We start from the raw sequence: 21,953 nt of genomic DNA, 5'->3' as shown, positions 1-21,953 counted from the left end.
ACTAAAGCTATCCTAGGGATTTTACTGATAAGAAGTAATTGCATATTGTATGTTTATAAATAGTCTTGATACCTAGAATGGGTTATTTATTTAAACAAATGCTAGAGAAAGTTTTTGTTGTTTTAAGACCTGGTTCTAATAACTAAATAAATGAAGTTGTACAAATATGCTGAAAATGTCCCCACCAGCTTGTGTTGTGCAATTACTTCTACCACAAGATGAGTATTTCAAAGGTCCCACTGAAACCAGGACCATTCTTTGTGGTAAGAAATACTATGCAAAGTGAGGATGAGTTGACAGACCAAGATCTTAAATTAAAAAAATTAAAAGAAATAAAAATAAAATTAAAAAAAAAAGCCAAAACCAAACAAACCCCCACAACAAATCCTACGGTTATGCAACCCTTGAAAGGAGCCGGGCTTTCAGTCCCAGCACCCACATCAGCCAGACTGCTGCAGAGACTGCTGCAGAAATCCATGTGACTGTGCTTGCAGCAAACGCCCAGGAGCGCATCCTAGCTCAGCCGCTCACGCGAGGGACACCCACTGCAAAGTTGTGTCTCCCGTGGCTGAGAGCACGCAAGGAGATGCCAAACCCAGCCGGGCTCACGCGGCATGCAGGAAGTTCAGCTGTAGTAACTTGGTTGTAAATCTGAGCCATGGAGTCACGTACGCTCACCGTTACTTCAAAGGATGAAGACTGCCTCTTTCACAAGCTTCTAGGTTTTATAGCTAAGCAAAAGTTAACTCTTACATAAGTCTTACATTATACGTATGTAGATATGTGTGTGTTCAGATTTTATTTTTAATATCATGTATTGTAGACACTCTGACCTGTATATGTCAGACTAAGTACTTTTTTGGCAGGTAACAGAAGTTATGGAAACAATTAAAATTCCTGTGCAACATCGGATTACTTATTTGTTTGGAAGAGTGGGTGGTGTTTGGAAAAAAAGCAGATCTGTACTTTAAAACCAAAGTGTTTTCACCAGAAGGTCTTCTTGTCAGTTTCTGTTTTGACAGAAAGGTCTGAATATCAGGAATACAGTTCTGTGTTTTGTGCTGTGGTGTATTTTGTTAGTAAATATTTACAAAAATATGTTTTTTGTGGCCAGTAACCAACTGCGTCCATTTGAAGGCACTGAGAAATGTATGAGAACATGCTCTTAACTGCTCTGTAGTGCAAGAATTTTTAAAGTTTAGAAACTGCTTGCTTTCTTCTTTGGCTTCATGTTATTTCCCAATTCTCTTTGATCTAGTGCCTGTCTGACTGGGAGATTGAAAATGGCAAAAGATGCAACCAGTTTTTAAGAACTGATATAGCAGCTGGGCAATTTAATTTCAGCTTCTAGTGAATATCTTGATCCAGAGAATCTGCAGCTGCATTTTCCTATGAGTACATGACACGTTGGTGGCATGTTTTGCTTTGCAAACCTGTAAATGAGTTCATGTTTGTCGATCATGTAGCTGTGGTTTGTTTTTTTTCTCCACCCTTTTCTCATGAACAGATTTGAAAAATACTTATGACAAGGTTTTTCTGGACTCACCACATTTGATGATATCTTTTTCAACTATGATCTTTGTATATATGTGCTTCTAAAACAATTGGGAGGTGTGGTGCAGTGTGCTTCCTTGGAGGGAGGGACACTTAGTACAGATTACTAATTCTGTGAGAAGAGTTAACCACACAAAATGCTGATGGTGTAGCTGGGAGGAGTCTGTGGCTTTGGTCCTTAACTCCCTTCGGGTTCTGCGAGTCGCTTGGAGCAGAGGAATTTTTAGTCAGTTATGGTGAAATACTGAAAAGATATTAATTTTCCTGACAGCTATGTATATCAATATCCTAATAAGGCGGTTTTAATCAACCACCTGACTTGCTACGTGAAGTAATTAAATGTAATTAATATTTTTGATTGTTCTGCATGTGACTTAAAGCCTTAGTTGACTAATCAAATACACAATTTGGCAGTACTAAAGCTCGAGACATCGTTGCGTGAACTTTGTGTAAGAGTGGATTCATTCAATAAAACATAAAAGGAGCATTTAAAGAGCCTTTTATTCCTGTCATAAAGATGCTTTGTGCTATTGCTGTTGTGTATTTGACAGAACAGTTGAGGATGGATGCTGCAGAAAGTTCTCTTGTATTTTTTTGGTCTTCTATTTGAGACTTGTTTGATTTTTATCTTTAATGTTGTGACATGGCTGGTGAGTTGCAATTTCTGTGTTTGAATGGGGTTTTCTAGTGAAGTCAGTATCTGTGTAATCCATAAATCAGTTACTATGTTTGTCTCAGTTGTTCTGTATATTATGGGATTTTTTCAGGAAATGTGATCTGATGTTGCTTTCCCATCAGGCAAGGAGAACACCAGCCTCAGTAGGAGTGGACTCAGTTTTGATTATATGCTGGCAGCTGAAGTGAGTGCAACCACAAGGCTCATCCTGCTGGGGTGCAACAATTTGCTGTACTGGCCTTTGAGGTTTTAATTATAACTCTGTAAAACAAAACAAATATATTTGGCTTTGTTTTGTGGTTGGTTTTCGGGGGTTTTTTAGGTAGTTGTTTTTTGGGTTTTTTTACAGCTGAGTACAAATAGGTGATGTTGATTTAATTTGGAAGATACATTTTTAACAGGTGGCTCTAAAATGCACCACAGCACTAGCCATGCAGTTAGAGCAATTGTTGCACTGTAGTACCCTATCTCAATTTATTGTGTCAGAGTAGTTCGACTTCTGTGAGTATGTGTGCTGATGGACTTTTATCATGTGTGTGAGTAGCAGCAGAGTAGATAGTCTCCTCTGTCAGTCATTACAATGGGAGATAATAGAAGTCTGTTCTCCTTTAAAGCTGTAGCAAATTGTATGAAGCAGCCTTCATTAATGTATAGATAATAGCACAGAATGTCCTAGATTACATCAGTTTTCTTATGATAAACAGATGACCAAGTGTCTTAAAGTTGCCTACAAAATTCAGGTTTCTGATGTTGAGGGGAAAAAAAATGCAAAGCACTCAATTTTAAAAAAATACATAAACTTGAACTGGGGAGAAAAGATGAAGAAAAACCTTCTAACTTTTAGTAGGTTAGTCATGCTTTCAACATCTGGAATTAGGGTTTTCCTTTAAACACAGTTTTAAGATATGCAATATTAATCCCAAAGTTTTGTGAGGGCACACAGAGTTTAGCCTAGGAGTCAGATACTCGCTTCTGGCATTCGTTTTTTGCATTGTTTCCACATTCTGGCACTCCACTCCATTTCCTCGCCTCGCTGAGCACTGAAAGGGACATAACTAGATTTTTGTGACTGGTGCAAGGGAAGCAGCCTGAAAGATAAACTTTAACCTATCATCCTGTCAACAAATTTGCATTGTTACAGAAGTAAGAATTTATATGCTGTGGAGTCAAGAATAGTATGCAGGGACAATGCAGGAAGATAAAGAAAGTGCGTATTTGAAGTTACGTGTTTTTCAGCCTAAAAATAAGAGCTAAGCATCCCACTGTCTGATTTCCTTTTCTGTAGTTTTGGCATAAGAAAAGTTCTGCTGGCCCTAAAGCAGGAAGTCTTACCTATGACAAAAGTTGAACAAAGTAATGGGAAAATGATGAAAGAATTTGGCCTGTCACTGTAGTTTTGGGATGGCTAACTTCTCTTAGCAGTCCATATTATGTCGTAAGCGTGCCACAGTTCTGTTATGCAACCTTGGGAAATTCCTCTCACACTGAATGCACTCTTCTCTTTATTAAGGCTAATGGGAGTCATGTGTTTGTGTCAGTGAGAAAGCAGACCCTTACAAATCTTTCTGGTAGATTTGGTGGAAACAGAGCTCACGTTCATTATTGCTGTGTTCTGGGCAGTTGGATGTCTCATTAGCAGGACGTTAATGATGTTCAGTGCACTTTATTGGACAGGAGGATGTGGTGAAAATATAAAATGAGTGACTTCTTGATCTCTTAATTTCCTGCATCGTTGGATTAATTCCTGATGTGTTCATTCTCCCATCCCTGTGCTTAAACTTCATTACCTGTGATGTGGTGGATGTGACTGTGTGGTTGGTCTGCTCTGCCCTGAGCCCAGGCCCTGGCTCCCTTCTCCCTGGAAACTTACTGCAGCTCAGGAGCAACCATTATATTGTCAATCCTTCTCCAATTTAAGGCAAAGAGCAGAACATAAAAATTGATCAAGGAGGAGCCAAATTTTAGCTGTGGGACTTCCAGTGTCGCATTTTTATAGTGGTAGTTGTGTGTGCAGGGAGTAAACATGGTTTTGCACAGATCCTCAGGGAAGGGCCTGTGGGTGGTGATGGGCAAGAGCCACTTCTGCTTCACTGAGCAGATGTTCTGCAAACAGCTTGCTAACAAAAACAAACCCCACATCTCCCCACCAAGCTGTGGGGTGGGCTGGTCCTGCCAAGCCGAGCCCTTGGCCAACGGCCTGGGACTGCTCAGTGGGAGTTTGCTTCCCCTCAGGAAACGCCTCTTTTGGTGTTTTATCTCATTGAGGCAACCTCGAGAGAACAATAGGCTATTAGAGCATTAGAACAACGAGGGCTGACTGGCCTCCTCATTACTTCGTGGTGCTGGCCAGGCTCAGAGGAGAGTCTGGCTGCCCTCGGAGCTAATTTGGGGCTGGTGGTGGGCATGAGGTGAGAGTGGCCGTGAGGGAACGTGGCGGGCTTCCCCTCGGGGCTGTCCCCTGTGAAAGGGACAGAAATAAACAGAAACAGTACTGGCAAAGTAAAAGTGCTTGGTTCATGGCTTTGGTCTGTTTTCTTCTTGTTAAAAAAAAGCTGTCTTCAGCTTTTAAGACAAAACTATGACATAATTGATTTTTTTTTTTTTTTTTTTTTTGGTCACTGTGACTGTAGGAGTGGCTGGGAATGGCTGAATCACAGGCAAAGTGTCCAGTGACGAGAAAAAAAGGTACTGGCCTCCCCAGTTCACTGTAGAACAGGACAGGCAGGGTTCGCCTCCCATGCAGAGTCCACGGGCAACATGATTTAATCTTGCAGCCTTTGGAATTGTCTCCCTTTCCAAGACTGTGCACATCTGTAAGCAATTAGTTAAATTATGCCATTGATATCTCAGAAATTAGAGTCAAACTTGCTGTACGAGAGATTTGTAGTTTCAGAAGAATAAGGAGATAGAAGAATGCCTTAATCTACAAACAATTTATGCTCCAGCTATGTGTGCCATTAGCTTAAAGGTGCACTTTTCCTAGAAGCACTTTTATTTCAATGCTGGTAAAATATGGAGAGCTGCATAGTGGATATGCATTTTGAGTCACATGGGATACGACATTCAGATGTTTGCCAGTAGCTCCTCTGTAGAACAGAAACAAAGTTTCTTAGTCCCTCAGCTCTCACTTGCACACATACCACTAACAAAAAATGAAACCCGCCCTCCTGATGACAGCTCAGACTGACCTGGGTAGAACTTTCCTGCCTCTGTGGCTGGAGGAGGAGCCCATCAAGTATGTGACTTCATTGTAGATTGGTTGATTTTTCCATGATGAGAAAAAACTAGGGGATGAAACTAGTTTTTTCTTCTGGACTGATGTACCTGTCACATGCTGAGAACTTTGTGGGGTTTAATTTGTTTTTCTCAAAATACGTAATAATAAAAAATTGTGACATTCCCTTTCTGGGTAGCTGTCTACTCATTATGTAAATATATTCCCCAGCATCCTGACTGGAAGCCTGCTGGAAGCCTCCCAGTCAGTGCTCTTGCTCTGCAGCTCTTGGGTTGCATCCGAAGGGCCAGTGTTGGAGACTTTATCATCAGTTTAACAGAGGCACAAACAGGATCTTCATTCAGGAAGAAATATTTTAAAGTTAGGATGTGCATTTCTTAGTTTTTATTTTATTTATTTATTTTTTCCATTTGACAGAAAAAACAAGCAATGGCAGCAGCTGTGCCATGTGAGTGAGTGTGTCATGAGCCTGCTGGGCAAGGCATAGTGAAGGGCATTATTCTGCTGGGAGGCTGGCACTGGCCATGGCCCTCCAGAGTTGCCACAAAGGATTTTCTGTTTAACATCTAAGGCAACAAGAACATTCATATGTTTGCAGAGGGTTTCCATGGAAACCGTGTAAACTGTGATGCTAGCAGACCGAGGCAAAGGTTATACTATTGTAGAGGCCCTTTTGTATTCTCTTTAAATGTTTCAGAGCAGCTACATTTTTAACTGATACTCTGAGCCTATGTAACAATTTCTTCTGATTTTTGTTTTGTTTTGGGCTTTTTCTTTTTTTCTTTTTTTTTTTTTTTAACTGAACATTTGTGCTTCTCAGATGAGCTGCAGGAATAACAATGAAAATGTGGATTTCTTTTTTTTTTTTTTTCCTCACATAGAATCACTTGAATGTCATGATTTGAATTGATTTCTCTTTTTGTTAGTGATAATGATGCAATTGGAAATGGAACAAGGCATGAAAGAAAAAATGTCAAGATATTCTACCCATACTAGTACAGTTCCCAAACATGTTGGGCACTTTACTGCTCAGGTAGCACTGTCTCTTTCAAGTCATCGTTCACTGGCACTTGTTGGGGAATTTTGAATGCTTGTCTCCTCTCAGAAGTAGTGCTCTATGCTATTTATAGATACCAGTTTTAACACTGGCTAATGTTTACTATGCTTTGCGAGATTGTGCTGTTCCTAAATATATACTACAAAATTAAATTTCCAAACAAATCTATTGCTTTGTTCACGATTCAAAAGGTACTACCACCATGAACACAAATGCTACTTATGAAAAGAGAAAGCAATATTGACTCTTCTGTATGATTGAGTTCCCATTTGACTGTCCATCTTTGTAAAATTTTGCTTCTTTATATGTTCAGCTTAATTATCATGGGAGGGTTTTTTAAATGACTGAACTCTGTTCTGGGCTCATGCTGTATGTCAGAGAGGTCCAGATACCTGCTTTTTGTTCACCTGCTGCTTTGTGAACATGAGGTCTTAGTGAACACACTGTGCATGTATTCACTCCTGCCACTTAACTTTTCAACCTTTTGGTTACTTTAAACAAATTTGGTACAAAGGTAAAAAATAATCCCCTTATGTATTACAAAGGTTGATACCTGGTTAGAGGAGAAAGATGTAGGGTTCTGATGCTGAGATTGAATAGAGTACAAGTTGCTCATTCCATCTGACCCCAGGGCAATGACTAAAACAAAAATCCAATATAAGTACGTAATTAATTGAACTTTTTATCAAGTCTGCAGAACTGAGAAATAATTAAAAACCTTAAAGTGCTTTATATTTTGCAAAGAGCACAAAAACCTCCTAGCTTCCCATCTAATACAGACAAGTAACCTAGAGACATTAATTGCATTTCTAAACAACATAGTTTTGAAACCATCCGCAGTTGTGCTGTCACAATATATGAAGCAGCACTTACTACTTTTTGTGTACTATCCATACAGCTATGAAACAGCTGACCTGGACTGGTGTGGGCAATAGTTTCTAAAACAGAGTGAAAATGTACTATAAGCTCAGGATAACTGCTGAGTTACTTCTGGGCAGCCTGGCAATCCCATAACCTGCTGCACTGTGCCAGGAGGGGCCAGGAAGGGGTGGATTTTTTGTTTCCTTAGTTAACTTTCTCATGTTTTGTTTTTTTTTTAAATTTAGATATTGGATGTATTATTATTAAAATATTTGAATCCAAAGGCTCATCATTGTGACAGTTAAAAATAACTTCAAAAAATAAATGAGTTGGAATAGCTCCATAATTTTAGTTTTCTAAAAAACCACTAGTCTTCTAGTCCAATATTGCCCAATTAGAAAAAACACTTATGACTATAACATGAAAATTAACACAGGCTAGACATAATAAAAACCTATATTCAAGTTTCATATAGTGTAATTGTATGATTGCACTCTGTGCAAGACAGGGGTTGTGCACCAGGTAGGAGTGTTTTTCATTATGAATTCCAGCTTTCTGAACCTGAAGCCAGAAGTCTCAGGAAAAAGTCTGTCCATATAGCACAATACTCTGCATCCTTTTTGTCATTTCTTTGCAGTATGAACTCTGATCAGTTTTGATAGTTTATCACAGAGAGGGAACATAATACTGATGTGGCAGGCAAACTCATGTAGCAAATTGCCAGAGAATTAAACAAACAAACAAAAACACAACAAAAAAAACCCCACAGCAACCCACAAATAGCATCTTAAATGCTTGTTCCAGTGCATACTGGATGCATCACTCAATAACTAAGATTTTAATAATAGAAATTCAGCCATCTCCCTGCCCAAAATAATGTAATAAATTAGCAAGTTAGAACAATGCATCTTAAAGAGAAAAAAACCAACAAAACATATCTGAATACTGCTCAACTCTAAATGCAGCATCCTCTGCCACTCCTCTAGAAACTTTTGAGACCAGACTCCTGAGACCAGATTTGTCCTGTAAATTCCAAAAAAAGATGCAGTTCTTCCACATCCCCCCAGTGGCTGGGGCAGAGCTCCTGCAGCCCTTGGTTGGTTGTACTCCGCAGCATTCCAGCATGTGTGTGGGAGCTGTCATGAACGAGCCTTTGGCAGGCATGTAATCACCTATTATTCAGCACTTTATTAATCAAGCTTTGTGGTATTTTTTGGCATGTTCTTACATTAATACAGAGATTTTTAATTCCTTCACAGTGTTTAGGTTTTTACAGATGTGTTTTTTTAAAAAACACCCAATGCTTAAGTGAACAAGATAGCTGAAGTTATATTTTCACTCCTCAAGCAGATGTCATCTGTACAGCCTCAGACATTTTTTTGTATCATCAATAATTTTCTTATGGTATTAGCTAAAATACTGTGTTTACCTGGGATGATTTCCATTAGTCAAATATTCAAAAATAGCATCACCAAAGCTCAAAACTCAATGTCATTTTTACAGCAGTTGTTAATTGTTTTTTTGAATTGGTTGCTTTTGATTCCTAATGATATAATTAAGCGAAAAATTTACCCCCACATTCTCTCTGCACTCAAACTCTGAATTCCAGCCCATGGTAACTTGTCTGATACTTGCTTTAAGTACATGCAGGAGCAGTTTTAATTGCAAACAGGCAAATATCATTTTCAGGCCAGGTTCACAAACAAGCTTTGGAAATTAAAATAAAACAACTTTGTTATTTTATTAATTGTTGTCATAATACATTATATTGAAATAGTCTTATCTAAGAGATCCATCTAATAGATTTGTTGGCTTCAGAGTAGTCTTGAAATGATAAGCAAAAAAACAGTAGAAGTCAAAACTGGAATAAATGTTTGTGGAAGGACTTGAGGGCATCTTGAATGCTGCATGTGTGACTGGTTGACAGCTTCTTGTGCCTTCAAAAGCATAGCTGAGGTCTTCGCAACTGCACTTCTGAGTTGCTGGTGATGCAGTTCATTCAAGTGTTTGGTTTGTTTCTCCTCTCAAGAGAAACCCTGAAGAAGCTTTTCTTCACTTGCATTACAGTGTAGAAAGTGTCTCCTAAAGCTGTTTGTGTGGGTGGTGTTTGTGCTGGCTTGGCTACTAGGAAATTCTGCCCTTGTACATTGGACCAGCTCTTCTTTAGACACGAAAATCTGCCAGATTTATTCACATTTCATGTAACTACTTAGGACAAAAGATAGGACTTGAATCTTGAGAAGTGTTCAATGTCAGGCTGGTTTTACTTTCTAGAAACAACCACTGCAGATGTTCGCCTGTCCCCGGGATTTGTTGAGTGTCTTTTTATTTTATCCAGACTTTCAGTGCTTACAAGTGATGATGGAGAAGGAGAATTATGGGATGAAAGTAGATAATAGCTTGCTTGCACTGGAAAATAATAGTAACCTAATTATGAAATATTTATATATTCTGCTTCTGGGTTTAAAAAAACCCTCTTTTTCTACTGAGCTTAATGCTGTCTCACCACACCCCTCACTGGGTGTCATACCCAAGTTCTTGTTAGTAAATTTTCAGTACTTGTTCAGGGATGTGCTGGCTACTGCTCTAGGCACATCTGCTTCTCTGTTCAGTGATGTGGTTAAGTCTAGAATGACCCTCTGACTTCAGTCTGGCTTGTGGAAATTCAGTGGAGTAAGTTTCCATTCCTGAAGGTGCAGAAGACCTTTGGCTCCCTAAATTCAATTTGCTTTTCTAGTATTATGAGCATAAGGTGTCAGAGACAGGAAGCAGGTCAAATGCAGGCCAAGTAATTTGAGATTAATATACATATTTATAGAGGTTAAACTTTGACTGCAAATGAAACTCTTTGTGTTTACTAGTTAGGTAGGTGGCTGGGGGGTTTTAATTATTTTCAAGCAAGCTGAAGACAGTATTAGCAGGAGAAGCGTTGCTGCACCTTCATAAATCTTAGGGGTTTCCCTGGGAAGGATAATTAAAGCAACATGCTTTGAACACAGCTAATTAAGTAGCTGCCTTTTAAACTTTCAACAGGGAGGGCCTGGGTACCCCCTGAACTTCCACGTGGCGCTTCTTTGGTCCATATTTTCCTTTTCCCTCCTCCCACAAATTATTTTTAATCCTGATCTCTGTGTATCCAGCTTAGACTCTACCTGCATGGAGGGGTGTGCTGGCACAGCTCGGGGATGGCATTTTGAGAGGTGAGGAGCTGAAACACGGGTTCTGGGAGGGGCAGGGTCACCTCAAGCTGGCCAGGAAGACATGGAAAACTGTAGCATAAAGTGGCTTAAGTCCTCTAAAGATTATAATTTTGTATGTATTAGACATGCGACCATAACCTCAATCAAATTTCTGCATGTTTTTAAAACTTTTTTTCATGTTTTAACATACATTAACATTTCTATTTGCAAATGGACCAAGGAGGGGGAAAATTGTCCCATATATTAAAGCAAAGCTAATTTCAGTAATGGAGAAAAAAGCAAAATCCTTTGGAGACTGAATGAGGTGAGAAAAAGACACTCAGCATCATTTGGCAATAGTGATTTACAGGTTTTTGCCCCCTGTGCCATCTCATGGCTGATACAAGCTGTTCAAGTCCTACCAACAGGGTCTTCTCTCTCCACCTCAATTTGTAGCTTGTTTTTTTGGAGCATTTACTGGAGTAAATGTATAGCTTTTTTCTTGCAATGCTCAGGTTTTTTTCTATTCTTCTCATGGCCAATTAGTGGCAAAGTGCCTGCTGCACCATTGGGCCTGGGCTTGGCTGACATCATTTGTCTCACACTTTCATTAATCCCTGAAATTACTATTTTTAAATTGCAATTAAAAACCTTAAGACAACTGTAACATACCCTCTATGCCTGTTCTTCATATGTGAAAATCAGTATATGCAATTGTGTGGTTTTATCTAAAACATTCTTAGTTTTCAACTACAACTATCATAGATCAGCTTTTTTGAAATGCTGCTGTTTAATGTTAGAGTGTATGTACAGGTCATTAAAATACTAAACATTCCCTTTTTGAGAAGCTAGCACATTTAATACACCAATATCAGCTTGACCATGTCAAAATAACGTGCCTTGTGTTACTTCTCCAGATTTAAAATTTATAGTAGAGTGATTCAGAGATCCCAAGATGAGCTGGGGGAATCGTTCAGGGTGTGGTGTATAACATAAATAAAGATAAAATTTGTCCTGAAGACTTCATGATTGAAGGCCTGGCAAAAGTTCATCTTTTCTTCAAGTCTCCAGTTACAGATGTCCCTGCTGCACTTAGCTCTTGGCCAGGTTTCCCATTCTCCCCCTTGCAAGTTATGGAAAGCTTTGAGCTGCAATTCTATGTGGTCAGTGCATGGCAGTGGTCTTAAATGGGGTCTGCACTGAGCTGTCAATGTTGGTAAAGGTCAGGATTTGATGTGAAGAGGAGGAACTCCAGGGGTTTGGGCTATAAAAAGGTTTGGCTGTGTGCTGCCATACATGAGATCAGTTGTTCGTGTAAACATTTGTAAAATCCAGCAGATGCCTCATGTCAGTCATCTGGGTTGCCCACGGTCATAGCCTCTGACCCTCCAGCAAAAACCAGGAGGCAGCTGCTTTGGCTGTGACATTTCTCAGGATAATCAAAGTGCCATAAATCAGGTAAACTCCTGATGTGCCACAGGATCAATAAGTTTTCCGTGCTACCTAATGTCACACATTGTACCAGTGGCCGAGGAGGGCTCTTGCAGATTGCAGTGCCCTGGTGTGTTTCAGGTTGGTATAGATCAGTGGGATGTTAAAAAAATATATTTACATAACAGACTTGGTTCTTCTACTCCCTAACTCTATGTAGGTCTGCACAGTGACTGAAATTGTTTTCCCCCTGCATCTGTGTAGTTCAGAGGAAGCCCCAGGGCTGCTTTCAAGGTGCTGCTGCCATCGCTGTGCTGGCTAGCTCCTCTGCCAGAGGTCTTCTGCATTTAGGTCCTTCTTCTTTGTCCTAAACACTGATCTTCTGAAACCCCACAACCTGAAAATCTGCAACAGTTCATGCTGCTGTGGCCCTTCCCACATCCTCTGTTGCAGTGGAGATGGGATGGGGTTTTCTGCGAGCAGCAGGTGAATTTTTACCTTGGAGCAAAGTGGGAATGAGCAGAAAAATACTAAACTTTATTTCCATCCTTGTCAGTCGGTGCATCTGGGCTTTGTGTGAGAGCAGCTTTTTGCACATGCCATGGGAGAGGTTTGCTTTTCCCTGGCAGCTCCTGTAAGTCTCCTTAGCTTTCTGCTACAGTGAGGACACTTCCTGGACAGCAGTCTTGCCTTTGGAGAGAAGCAAGTTATTTAAGCTCAGTGTTCAGATACTTTTGAGTGCTCTCATATCCTGTCTGTGAAATTTTAATTTAATGCTGCTAGAGAAGAACAGCTTAAACAAACAGAAACTTCATAGAGCTCATTTTTACTGTGCTTTTTCGTGAACTTCAGTGTAACATAGAAGATTAAAGAAAAATGGGAAAAGTGGGTGTGAGGTAGGACTGACGTGCTTTTCGAGTCTAGAAAGTACAGAAGCTATTTACAGTTTACCAAGCAATGTAATTTATTAGCTGTTCTGGTGCTTTTACTCAATTTAAGGAGGTGATTTGTTTTTTTAAACTGCCTTAGGAATAGTGACTGTCCATGGACTCCATACCATTTCATAGGACCACTCATCCTATGTACTCCAACAGAGATGACTACTAGTGATACTCCACAGTGCATATTAATGTTTAGAAATATATGCATACACTTTTATATGTAAATAAAACTTACATATGAGCAAATTATAACTCAGCTTTAAATCTGTTTCTGGTAAATTGCACTGATTTGAATACTTGTTAAATGTAACAAATACATAAATGGAGAAAATATAACTAGTGCAAAGAAAATAAAGGAGTAAGTTTAGGGAAAGAACAAACTGATGTCATTTATGGGGGTGACTGACCTCCTCTTAATGTGTGGATTTAGCAACACAATCCATAGTATCTTTTTAAAATTACAGATTAATAGTTCATATTTGCTTCCATCCTACTGTTACAGGTAAATTCTGTGGCAACCTGCATTGAGCAGTAAGAGGGGGTTCATGGTGAATAATGAATGTATGATATCAGTCCCCCTTTTCCACTCTGACATCTCAGAGCTTTCATATGTTTTTCATGGTGCAACCACCCCCTTCCCTGGTTGATCCAGGAATACCCATGTGCACCAGTTCACCCCCAAACCCTGAATTCTTCTCTGTTACCTCTCTATAACCAGTTTGCGTGTGTGACTGGGTTTGTTCTGTGTGGAATGTTTTGTGTAAAGAACAGTATAATCTCCAAATGCTCTTATTGTCTGCACAACAGTAACAATTTGCTAGTAAAATTGTTAAACACCATTTTATGGAGTGAGGCAAAGCTGCTGACTGCTCAAGGGTCACACAATGCAGTGATAGAAACAGCTTGGTTACATAGTCTTCATCAGCACAAGATGGACCTTGGATCTGAACAAGAGTTTGTCCTTTTGAGATTATTTTTGTTTTAAATTATCCTGTCTCTGGATTATAGTAACTGGATAACTCACTGATTGAGGATTCTTTCTATCATTAAAATCTGTCACACAGCAGTGAAGGAATACCAAAATGTGAATGACTGAAGTAGTTTGGATCTACAGGGTTAAGGATACATGTTCATTTATGAGGCTTAACACATGCAAATAGCATTTATGGCCATGTGGTAGAACATACTGGATACATCAAACCATCGTTCTAGGCTTAGCGTTTTCCCCTACACACACTGCTTGTGATGCAAAATGTTGGCAGGCTGGCCTGCAAATGTGGAGGTGCAGACTGCGTTTGCTACAGGCGGGATGCGTTATAAAGAGCCTTCCTTAACAGAGCAGAAAAGTCACATCTGCAGGTAGAGGTATAGCCTTCATATTTTGAGTGGCTGTCAGCAACCCACTATGTTTTCTCACTTCTTGACAGTAAAGAGTAGCTGGCTCAGTTCTAGTTTACACTGAGCAAAGTGTAAGTCACACAGCTTGAATATTGCACTATATAATTGCTCAAAAATAATGCTTTAGATTTAATGCAGAAACACAAAAACAAGGTTCAAATGCACTCAGGTTCTTATTTCTTAAGAAAAACACATACTGCTGCCACATAGTCTCTTTAACGTGGTGTCTGAAAGGAGATTATAATTATTTCATTAGCTTACTCTGTTTAAAGCAGAAGGACTTTAAATATGCAATGCTAGATTAGAATATTGGATTTGTAACCAGTTGGAGCTGTAGTATGACAAATTGTTTATACCTGTATTGCTGCTGGAAGAAGTGGTATTAAACACCCCAGTCTTTTGTTTCAGAACAAACATTTGTGTAGATGGGCAGTTAACTGGCTGGGGGAACTGATACAGCTGAAAATAAATCCAGTAGAAAAAAACAAAGTTAAAAACAAACAAACATAACAAAACCTCAAGTCAGAGAGTAGTTTTTCCTACCCATTCCACCCCATGGCCTTAAAAACCTCTGCTGGCAAGAATCTGAAGAGGTGATACAGAAAGAAAGGTTGAATGGCTAGGAAGGTTGGGAGAAGGTCTGACTGCTTTATTTTTTTAATGCAGATACTACCTTGTGGCTGCTTAAGGGTGTAGTTTGACAGTTTGACTTGAGTGCTAGGTACAGAATCACTGTATATTAGTAAAATTAGTTAATATAATTTTGAACAAATGCTACTTACCTAGTGCAGCAGAAGTATTTTCAGTTCCACAAATTTTATCTAGAAAATGCTTACATCTGAACATACATCTTATTCATCTGATATGGGTGTAAGGTGAGACTGATGAGTGAAACCCAAACCGGTTGTAATGTTAAAAAAATAAATGTGCCAACACATTGTCAGACATTTATGGTATTTGATATTCTGAATGAATTGAATTTTGAAGTGTTTGTCCAAATAACTTTTTTGCCCTAGAACAGATGTAATAACTTAATTATATGTCATTACTAAAATTTGTAGGAGGGAGGATGGACAGTTGCATTTCCAATGTCAGGAGACAGCAGTGGTGACTCATCTCAATTCATATTCTCCTACCTATTTTCCTGCCCCTCTTAACTGTTTCCTCATATTCCTTAAGCGTATTTCTTTCTGCCACCTTACTTATGTAGCTGACAGTGTTGGCTGGAACCTGCCTGTTTCATAGGGGGGCTGGAACTCAGATCAAGAGACACCCAGTTTGCTTCCAGCAAGTCTCCTGGCAGACAAGATACTGGAGGAGGGGAAGAAAGAGCAGGCTGTTCCTTAAAAATGAGCCAGTGAGAAGTAGCATGAGCAGGACAACACAACTTGCTCCTTAGGAAAGGAAATGCTCGGGTGTGGTGTGGTCTAGCTAGGGTGCTCAGACTTGAGATCAGTTGTACTGGGTAGTGATGCAGGGCACGTGCTGCTGGTTTGCAGTGCTGGGAACTCTCAAACAGATGGATTGCACTGCATAGAGAAAACAGGAATGTCTGAAACCAGCCTTAAAAAATCAGCATAAAAGGTAGGTTAATGCTTCGTTGCTAGGTGATCTAATGATTTGATCTCTTTTATGTTGCTCTTTCTTTTATGGTGCCATTTATTTTTCATATACATTTTGTATATTATGAGACATATATCAAGTCAGTGCTTTCTGGGGTGTTATTTGGCATGATACATTTCTTTTTGCATTCAGTCTCTTACGCCTCTTTTTTTTCTTTTCCTTCAGTGTGCGTTGTGTCTCTGACCTCATTATTATTTCTGAGCTGCTTTTGTGATTTGACATTGAAAAAAGTTCTTTCAACAAAAGCAGCACAGCATGTTACTTAGACTTCCCAAAGCGTCAGAAGGAGATGCTCAGGACTTAATGTTGCAGCCTAAAATCAACAGTCTCAAGTTCCTGGAATAAATTGGAAGCTTTTGTTAAATAAAACTTCTAAGTGGAGAAATGCATATCCTCTTGACAAAGGTGGAGTGCTCTACTTTCTCCCTGCATCCCAGTTACAGTTACAAAATACAGAACAGAATATGGAGGCCAAACCCATGAGCTATATAAGGCATCAAAGCAGGGGAGGGCATGACCTGTTTTCTTTTGCAGCAGTATCAGAGTTCAGTTCAGCATGAACCAGGAGGGCATAATGAGATAGGGGAAGGAAAGTTACATTAAAAAGTTGCCCTGTAGCAAGAGTTTTCAGGCTGCTTTGTTTCACAGGTCCCTAAAATTATTTTCAGCAGATATAGGGATTCTGGTTAGAAAAAAATCTGCTGACTTGCTCTTCTTAAGAGTTTCTTTTGGCCCCCACTGGAGTAGCTGAACAATAGGTGGGAAAACTGCTCTTCTGGATACTTTGAATCTCTTTTTGGCATGGCTGCATATGCATGTTAGGCTAAAATGTGTGTCTCGGCTGAGCAGGAATGGTGGGTCTCTAGGACAAAATCAGATCCTTGTTTAGGTTTGATTTCTCTGTGTGTGTGTTTGTCCTTTCTGACCAGTCTAGATACTGTCTCTGGTTGCTACAGGAGGGTATAGTCTCTCATTTCCACCTCCATGTATAATAAACATTAGCTAGTACTGCCTAGGAAGATGATTGCTTGCTTTCTGTAATTGAAGCACATCACTGAAAGGGGTGGAAGACCAAAGTAGCCTTGCAGCAAAGCTGATTTTTATTCTAAGCAAAAGAATCTCTCAAAAAAAATGGGAAGGGGAAGAGAATCCTCCATCACAATTCATAGCTTTTGAGAGCTTGATTTTTGTGAATACTTACTTCTGTGCCATTGCCAGTCCTGTGCTGAGAAGGAGGTACAGATTTTTAGATCCCTAAAAGCTGAGCACATTTTTAACAAGTGTCCCTTTTTAAAAAAATAAATAATAATAATAAAAGAATGGCTGATTTGTTTGAAAATTTTCCAGCTGAACAGTAGGGGTTATATGAGAGTCAGCTTGGGCCCAACAGAGCAGGCATTGAACCAGACCTAATAAGAACTGGACCCAATACTCATATTATGTTCAGTAATGGAGATTTTTTTGTAGTATGAGGATTTTAATGTTGTCATCTCACTGGCTAAGAGGTAACAAACCAGTATGAAAGGAAAGAGGAAAAACTGAAGTCCAGAGCAATTAGAAAAATCTCTTTTGTGGATTTTAGGTGTTGTCAGCCACATTTGTGTCTTTTTACAGATGAATGGGCTTTTCTGTCACTGTAAGAATGAATTGTAAAGTAACGGACTTGAACTAATTATGTCCTGTAAGCCCATAATAATAACAATACAAGTTTTTTGAAGTTCAGACATGCGTGTAGTTGGTCCAACCAACCAAGTGGATCAGCAGTTGAACAGTTTTGCCACTCGGGGCTAAGAGGATTCAGGAGCATTTTAGGAAAAAACAGTTGGATAAGGCAACTTCTGGGAAGAAGAAACTGAAGAGCAGGAGTTGCAGCTGGTGGCTGATTCAAACAAGGTTTCTGCCCTCTGCATTTCTAGACTGCTTTCAGCTACCAGCTGGTGCTGCAAGGTGTCTGTTCTGACTCCGGTGGAGGTATTTACCTTGGTGTAGATGGAGAACAGTGTAGGTCAAGAGGTCTGGTCTCAGGTTCTTCATATCTTGTGGCATTTGGACAGTGAGCTTGTGGTCTTGTGTCTTATGATGCTTTTTTGTTTTGTTTCTTAAACCCCACCATTTTGGAGGGAGTGGAAGGAGAGGAGATGTAATAGGTGTTTACGATTACAAGGGTGTGTCATCTTCTAACCTGAACAGAGGAAAGCTGAGCTGTGATCATATCCCTAAACACTGTCCCAAAAGGTTTATCCTTCTGCTTCTGTGCTCCCAGCTGGAAAAAGGCAATAGTTCATTCTTCAGAAAAACTTAAGCTTTTTTTATACTTATGCTAGATTTTTGCCAAACCCCCACTTCCCTGATGCAAGCTCCATGCCTTCTCCCTAAATTGATCCCAGGTAGCAGGCTTGCTGATGGTTGGTCAGAACATGTTGAATGAACTCAGACTGCACCTGAGCAGCAAATGCAAAACCCACCAGTGTGCTCCACAGCCTCCCTAACAGAGCTCTCTGAGTTCACTGAGCTTGCCTCCAGGATGCGAATTACACATCTCAGAATGTGGTGCGTTCATCCAGCATGCTAGGTACCTCCTGGAACCTGTGTGCTTGCAGCTGGGTAAGTTTGCATCCCAGAACATGTTTTCTCCCTCAAAAAAAAAACAAAAAGGTGTAAAGAAGGAAAACAAATTTTATCATAATCTGTAATATACAGGAAAATAGTAGACCTGGTTTTCTTCTGCCTTATCTGCTAATGCTTTCCCAGGTCTGGTCTTGTTTTCTGTCTGGGGTTTCATATTTGGTAGCAGGGCTGTAGTGCACCCAGGATTTCATCCTTGTGCTCTCCCTTGCAGTGTGCCAGCAAAGCTGTTTGGGCATCAGTGTGGGAAACTGGCTGAAAACCAATCTGCATCCTCCTGCCAGCCTGGTTCCTGGCGTGGTTGCACAGCATAGAGTCCAGCAGAAGGACCAAAAGGGTTTGTCTCAAGCAGGACAACGGCTTGAGCTGCTGAAGCTGGTGCTAACAGGGTTTCCAGATGTTTAATTTTGTAAACATTCAAGGTTGTTTTTGAAGAAGTTCACTCTTCACAGAATTTCCCAAACAGTAGTTGCACTGACCCAAACGAGGGATGGGTGAACTGTGCCATGGAGCAAGGACACTTGAAACCACTGTCATAATGTCAAACTATTTAATAACTGCTTGACAACTCTCATTCTTTCTTGTTTTGCTTTTTTTCCTCTGAAGATGTGAATTATTTACATACCAACTATATTTGCATGCAAATATTTTTATATTAAATCTGTTATTGAACATAGATATTTGCATGTTGTTAAACTGTATTTTCATAATCCACTATCTCATCCAACAAATCTTGCTCCTCTTTGTTCTTCAAACCTGAGAAAATGTCCTTCTTTAGTACCCGTTTGAGGAACGGTGTTCTGAGTGTGCTGCTGAGCCTGATCTTTGTATGAAAATTCAAGTGTCTGCTTTTCTGCTTTTGATCCTGTTGTGTTTGTTTTTACAAAAGCTTATCATGTTTTTTTTAAAGGAAGTTTTAAGTGTAGCTTTCTACCAAGACATGAAAGTTCTTTTTGTTTTGTTTTCTAATGTAACGAGCTTCATTTTTCTAAGACAGTGAGCTTCAGTGAGAATCTTTGTGTACCACTGCACAGGAGAAGGAAAGCTAACACTCAGCTATTTGATGTGGAGGCAGCCACAATCCTGTGCAACCCAGCATAGGACTTTTTTGTGCAGTTCCCTCAATGTCTTCCTGGCCAGTGCTCCACAGAGGTCTCCTGGCAGTCTTGGAGCAGCCCGGCGCCTCAGCCTTAAGCTGAGGTTATGAGATGCTTCGGAAATGCTGTAATTGAGGAATGTCTTCATTTGAGTTGGGAGATGAGATCTGAGTGGATGTTAAACAGAGGCCGTCTTCTGGATGTGTTTGGGTGAATATGTCAGGAAGGAGAGCTATATAAAAACCACAGGAGGGTGATGAGTGCAATGTAAAATGATACAGGAAAGTTTGTCGTAAAACATATTATGGGCATTTTGAACGTCATAATTCTTAGTTGTATGTTGCTGGGTTTTTGTTTTTACTTGAATAGAGATGGTTATGTAGTATCAGAGAACTCCTTGATGTTTTTTTAATTAATACTTTTCTAGAATTTTTCCTTTTTTTTACTGTTTATGATCATTATTTACTTGTTCTCCTTTCATTTTAGACATTTTTTGCAGAGATGAAAAACAGCATTATTTATGGCTAGACTTGGAATTTATATTCAGTGTCCTTCTTGTAATTGTTAACCATTCTTCCCTCTTTTTCATTGGTTTCAGGTGCAACCTACCATCCACAGTGCTGAAGCATGAGTACTGATGCCAGTCAGGTGGTGATCACTACTCCTCCCCCGGCCACGATGCCTCACAAAGAGCGGTACTTCGATCGCATCAATGAGAATGACCCAGAGTATATCCGGGAGAGAAACATGTCTCCTGACCTGAGGCAGGACTTCAATATGATGGAACAAAGGAAGAGGGTCACTCAGATACTGCAGAGCCCTGTGAGTGGGATTAAGGGGGGGAATGAGAATGAAAGAGTGTTTGTTTTCTGAGATTCCTGATTAACTTTTTGAAACTTAAAAAAAGAAATTTACATCACATTTAGCTACAGTAACTCTGGACTGTCTTCTAAGAAGAGTCACAGAACAGATTATTTTGTATTTTGTATGCAGTTTTTTGTCTGAGAACAAGCAGCCTTTATTGTGTTGTTTTTTTCTCCTGATGCTTTTATGGTCTTATGCTTCACTGCAGTATTACAAAAAGATCTGGCTGGCTGCAGTGTACTTAATTAAAATTTAGGGGCAGGGAAGAGAGTGAAGCAGTCACCGGTCAAATAGGAACAAATTAGGGCATTAGGTGGTGTTCTGCTTTCTGGGTTTGAATACTAACGTATCATTTGCATTAGGAATACTTTTATTAAAAATTTTAATGGGGTTGGTTTTTTAAGAGCTAGACTATATATTCTTTTAATGTCCTTGGGGGTGATCAAACCCATACTTGACCATATTGGCACTCATCTACTGGTTGTGTAAGTTCAGTACTTGCATAGGCTACATATGAAAAAATTAAATTTATTGAACCACTTTCATATTAGGTTTAATTTATATTTTAATACATGCATTCTTTGGCTTTAACCTGATGACTACATTGGAAAGTAGTACTGTTGCCTTGAGTATTTTAAAGCCATAGGGAGTGAGTAAGGACTGTGCAAGGGTGAGCCATTGGGGGTGCTGGAGTGCAAGGTGAGTGATGAGGATAACAGGACTGGGAAGGGGTCAAGCAGCTTTGCAGATCCTTCTCTCTTCAGTTCTTCTGTAAGTTGGGGTGCTTCTGCAATTTTTTGAAGCTTTTCCATATGTAATGAGATTTCAAACAGCTGTTAGTAATCACCCTATTATAGTCATCCATGAATAACAGGACTGTTTGCTAAAGTGTTGTCGTGGAGTGCCTCTTGGATCTGAGAGTTGCTCTGAGTATAATATGAACCTGTTGACTAAGGAATTTATTACTTTCAAGTCAATTTGTGCAAGCTTGGTTTTGCAGCCAAGCTCTTTTGTAAAGAATATACTCTAAGGAGGTATTGCATAATGCTTTAACGACGATAATTTTATGTTAAACACTCGATTGTAAAATGTGATCAGGGTCTGCTTCTTCCTGTTAAAATATTCACAGTATGAATAGCCAGTACTTGCAGCAAAGACTAGATCTCTGGCCTAACAGATAAACAGAAGTTACAAAGATCTTGTTTGGGTTTATATTTGTGGTTATTATTTGGTCCTTTCCATGGCAGTATTGGATCTGATGAGTGTCACTATTTCCTTAACATTTTCGGGGACCTTTTTCAAGTCTGCCAAACATTATAAATGTCCCTTTATCTCAATCTCTGATTTGTTTGGTTTGGTTTTTTTAATAGATGCAGTGTCAGTGTGCAGATTTTAGGAAGGGGGCTGAAGAG

General features: G+C 39.6%; 1 protein-coding gene across 5 annotated transcripts in view; it reads left to right on the top strand.

The window, feature by feature from the left end:
- The window catches only part of ADD3 (adducin 3), a 96,142-nt gene that overhangs the window by 48,719 nt on the left and 25,470 nt on the right, over positions 1-21,953 (top strand). For 3 of the 5 annotated variants that reach the window (XM_051619914.1, XM_051619909.1, XM_051619911.1), the window contains exon 3: positions 20,276-20,499. In XM_051619914.1, the coding sequence (XP_051475874.1) occupies positions 20,305-20,499 (195 nt within the window). In that variant the 5' untranslated portion in view covers positions 20,276-20,304. Of the gene's footprint in view, positions 1-10,563; positions 10,584-15,669; positions 15,917-20,275; positions 20,500-21,953 lie in introns of those variants that run through there. The other 2 variants (XM_051619912.1, XM_051619910.1) reach the window with 2 other exon arrangements.

This window comes from Apus apus, chromosome 4 (assembly GCF_020740795.1).
Source record: "Apus apus isolate bApuApu2 chromosome 4, bApuApu2.pri.cur, whole genome shotgun sequence".
Classification (NCBI taxonomy): domain Eukaryota; kingdom Metazoa; phylum Chordata; class Aves; order Apodiformes; family Apodidae; genus Apus; species Apus apus.
This window is presented reverse-complemented; position numbering and strand designations above follow the sequence as displayed.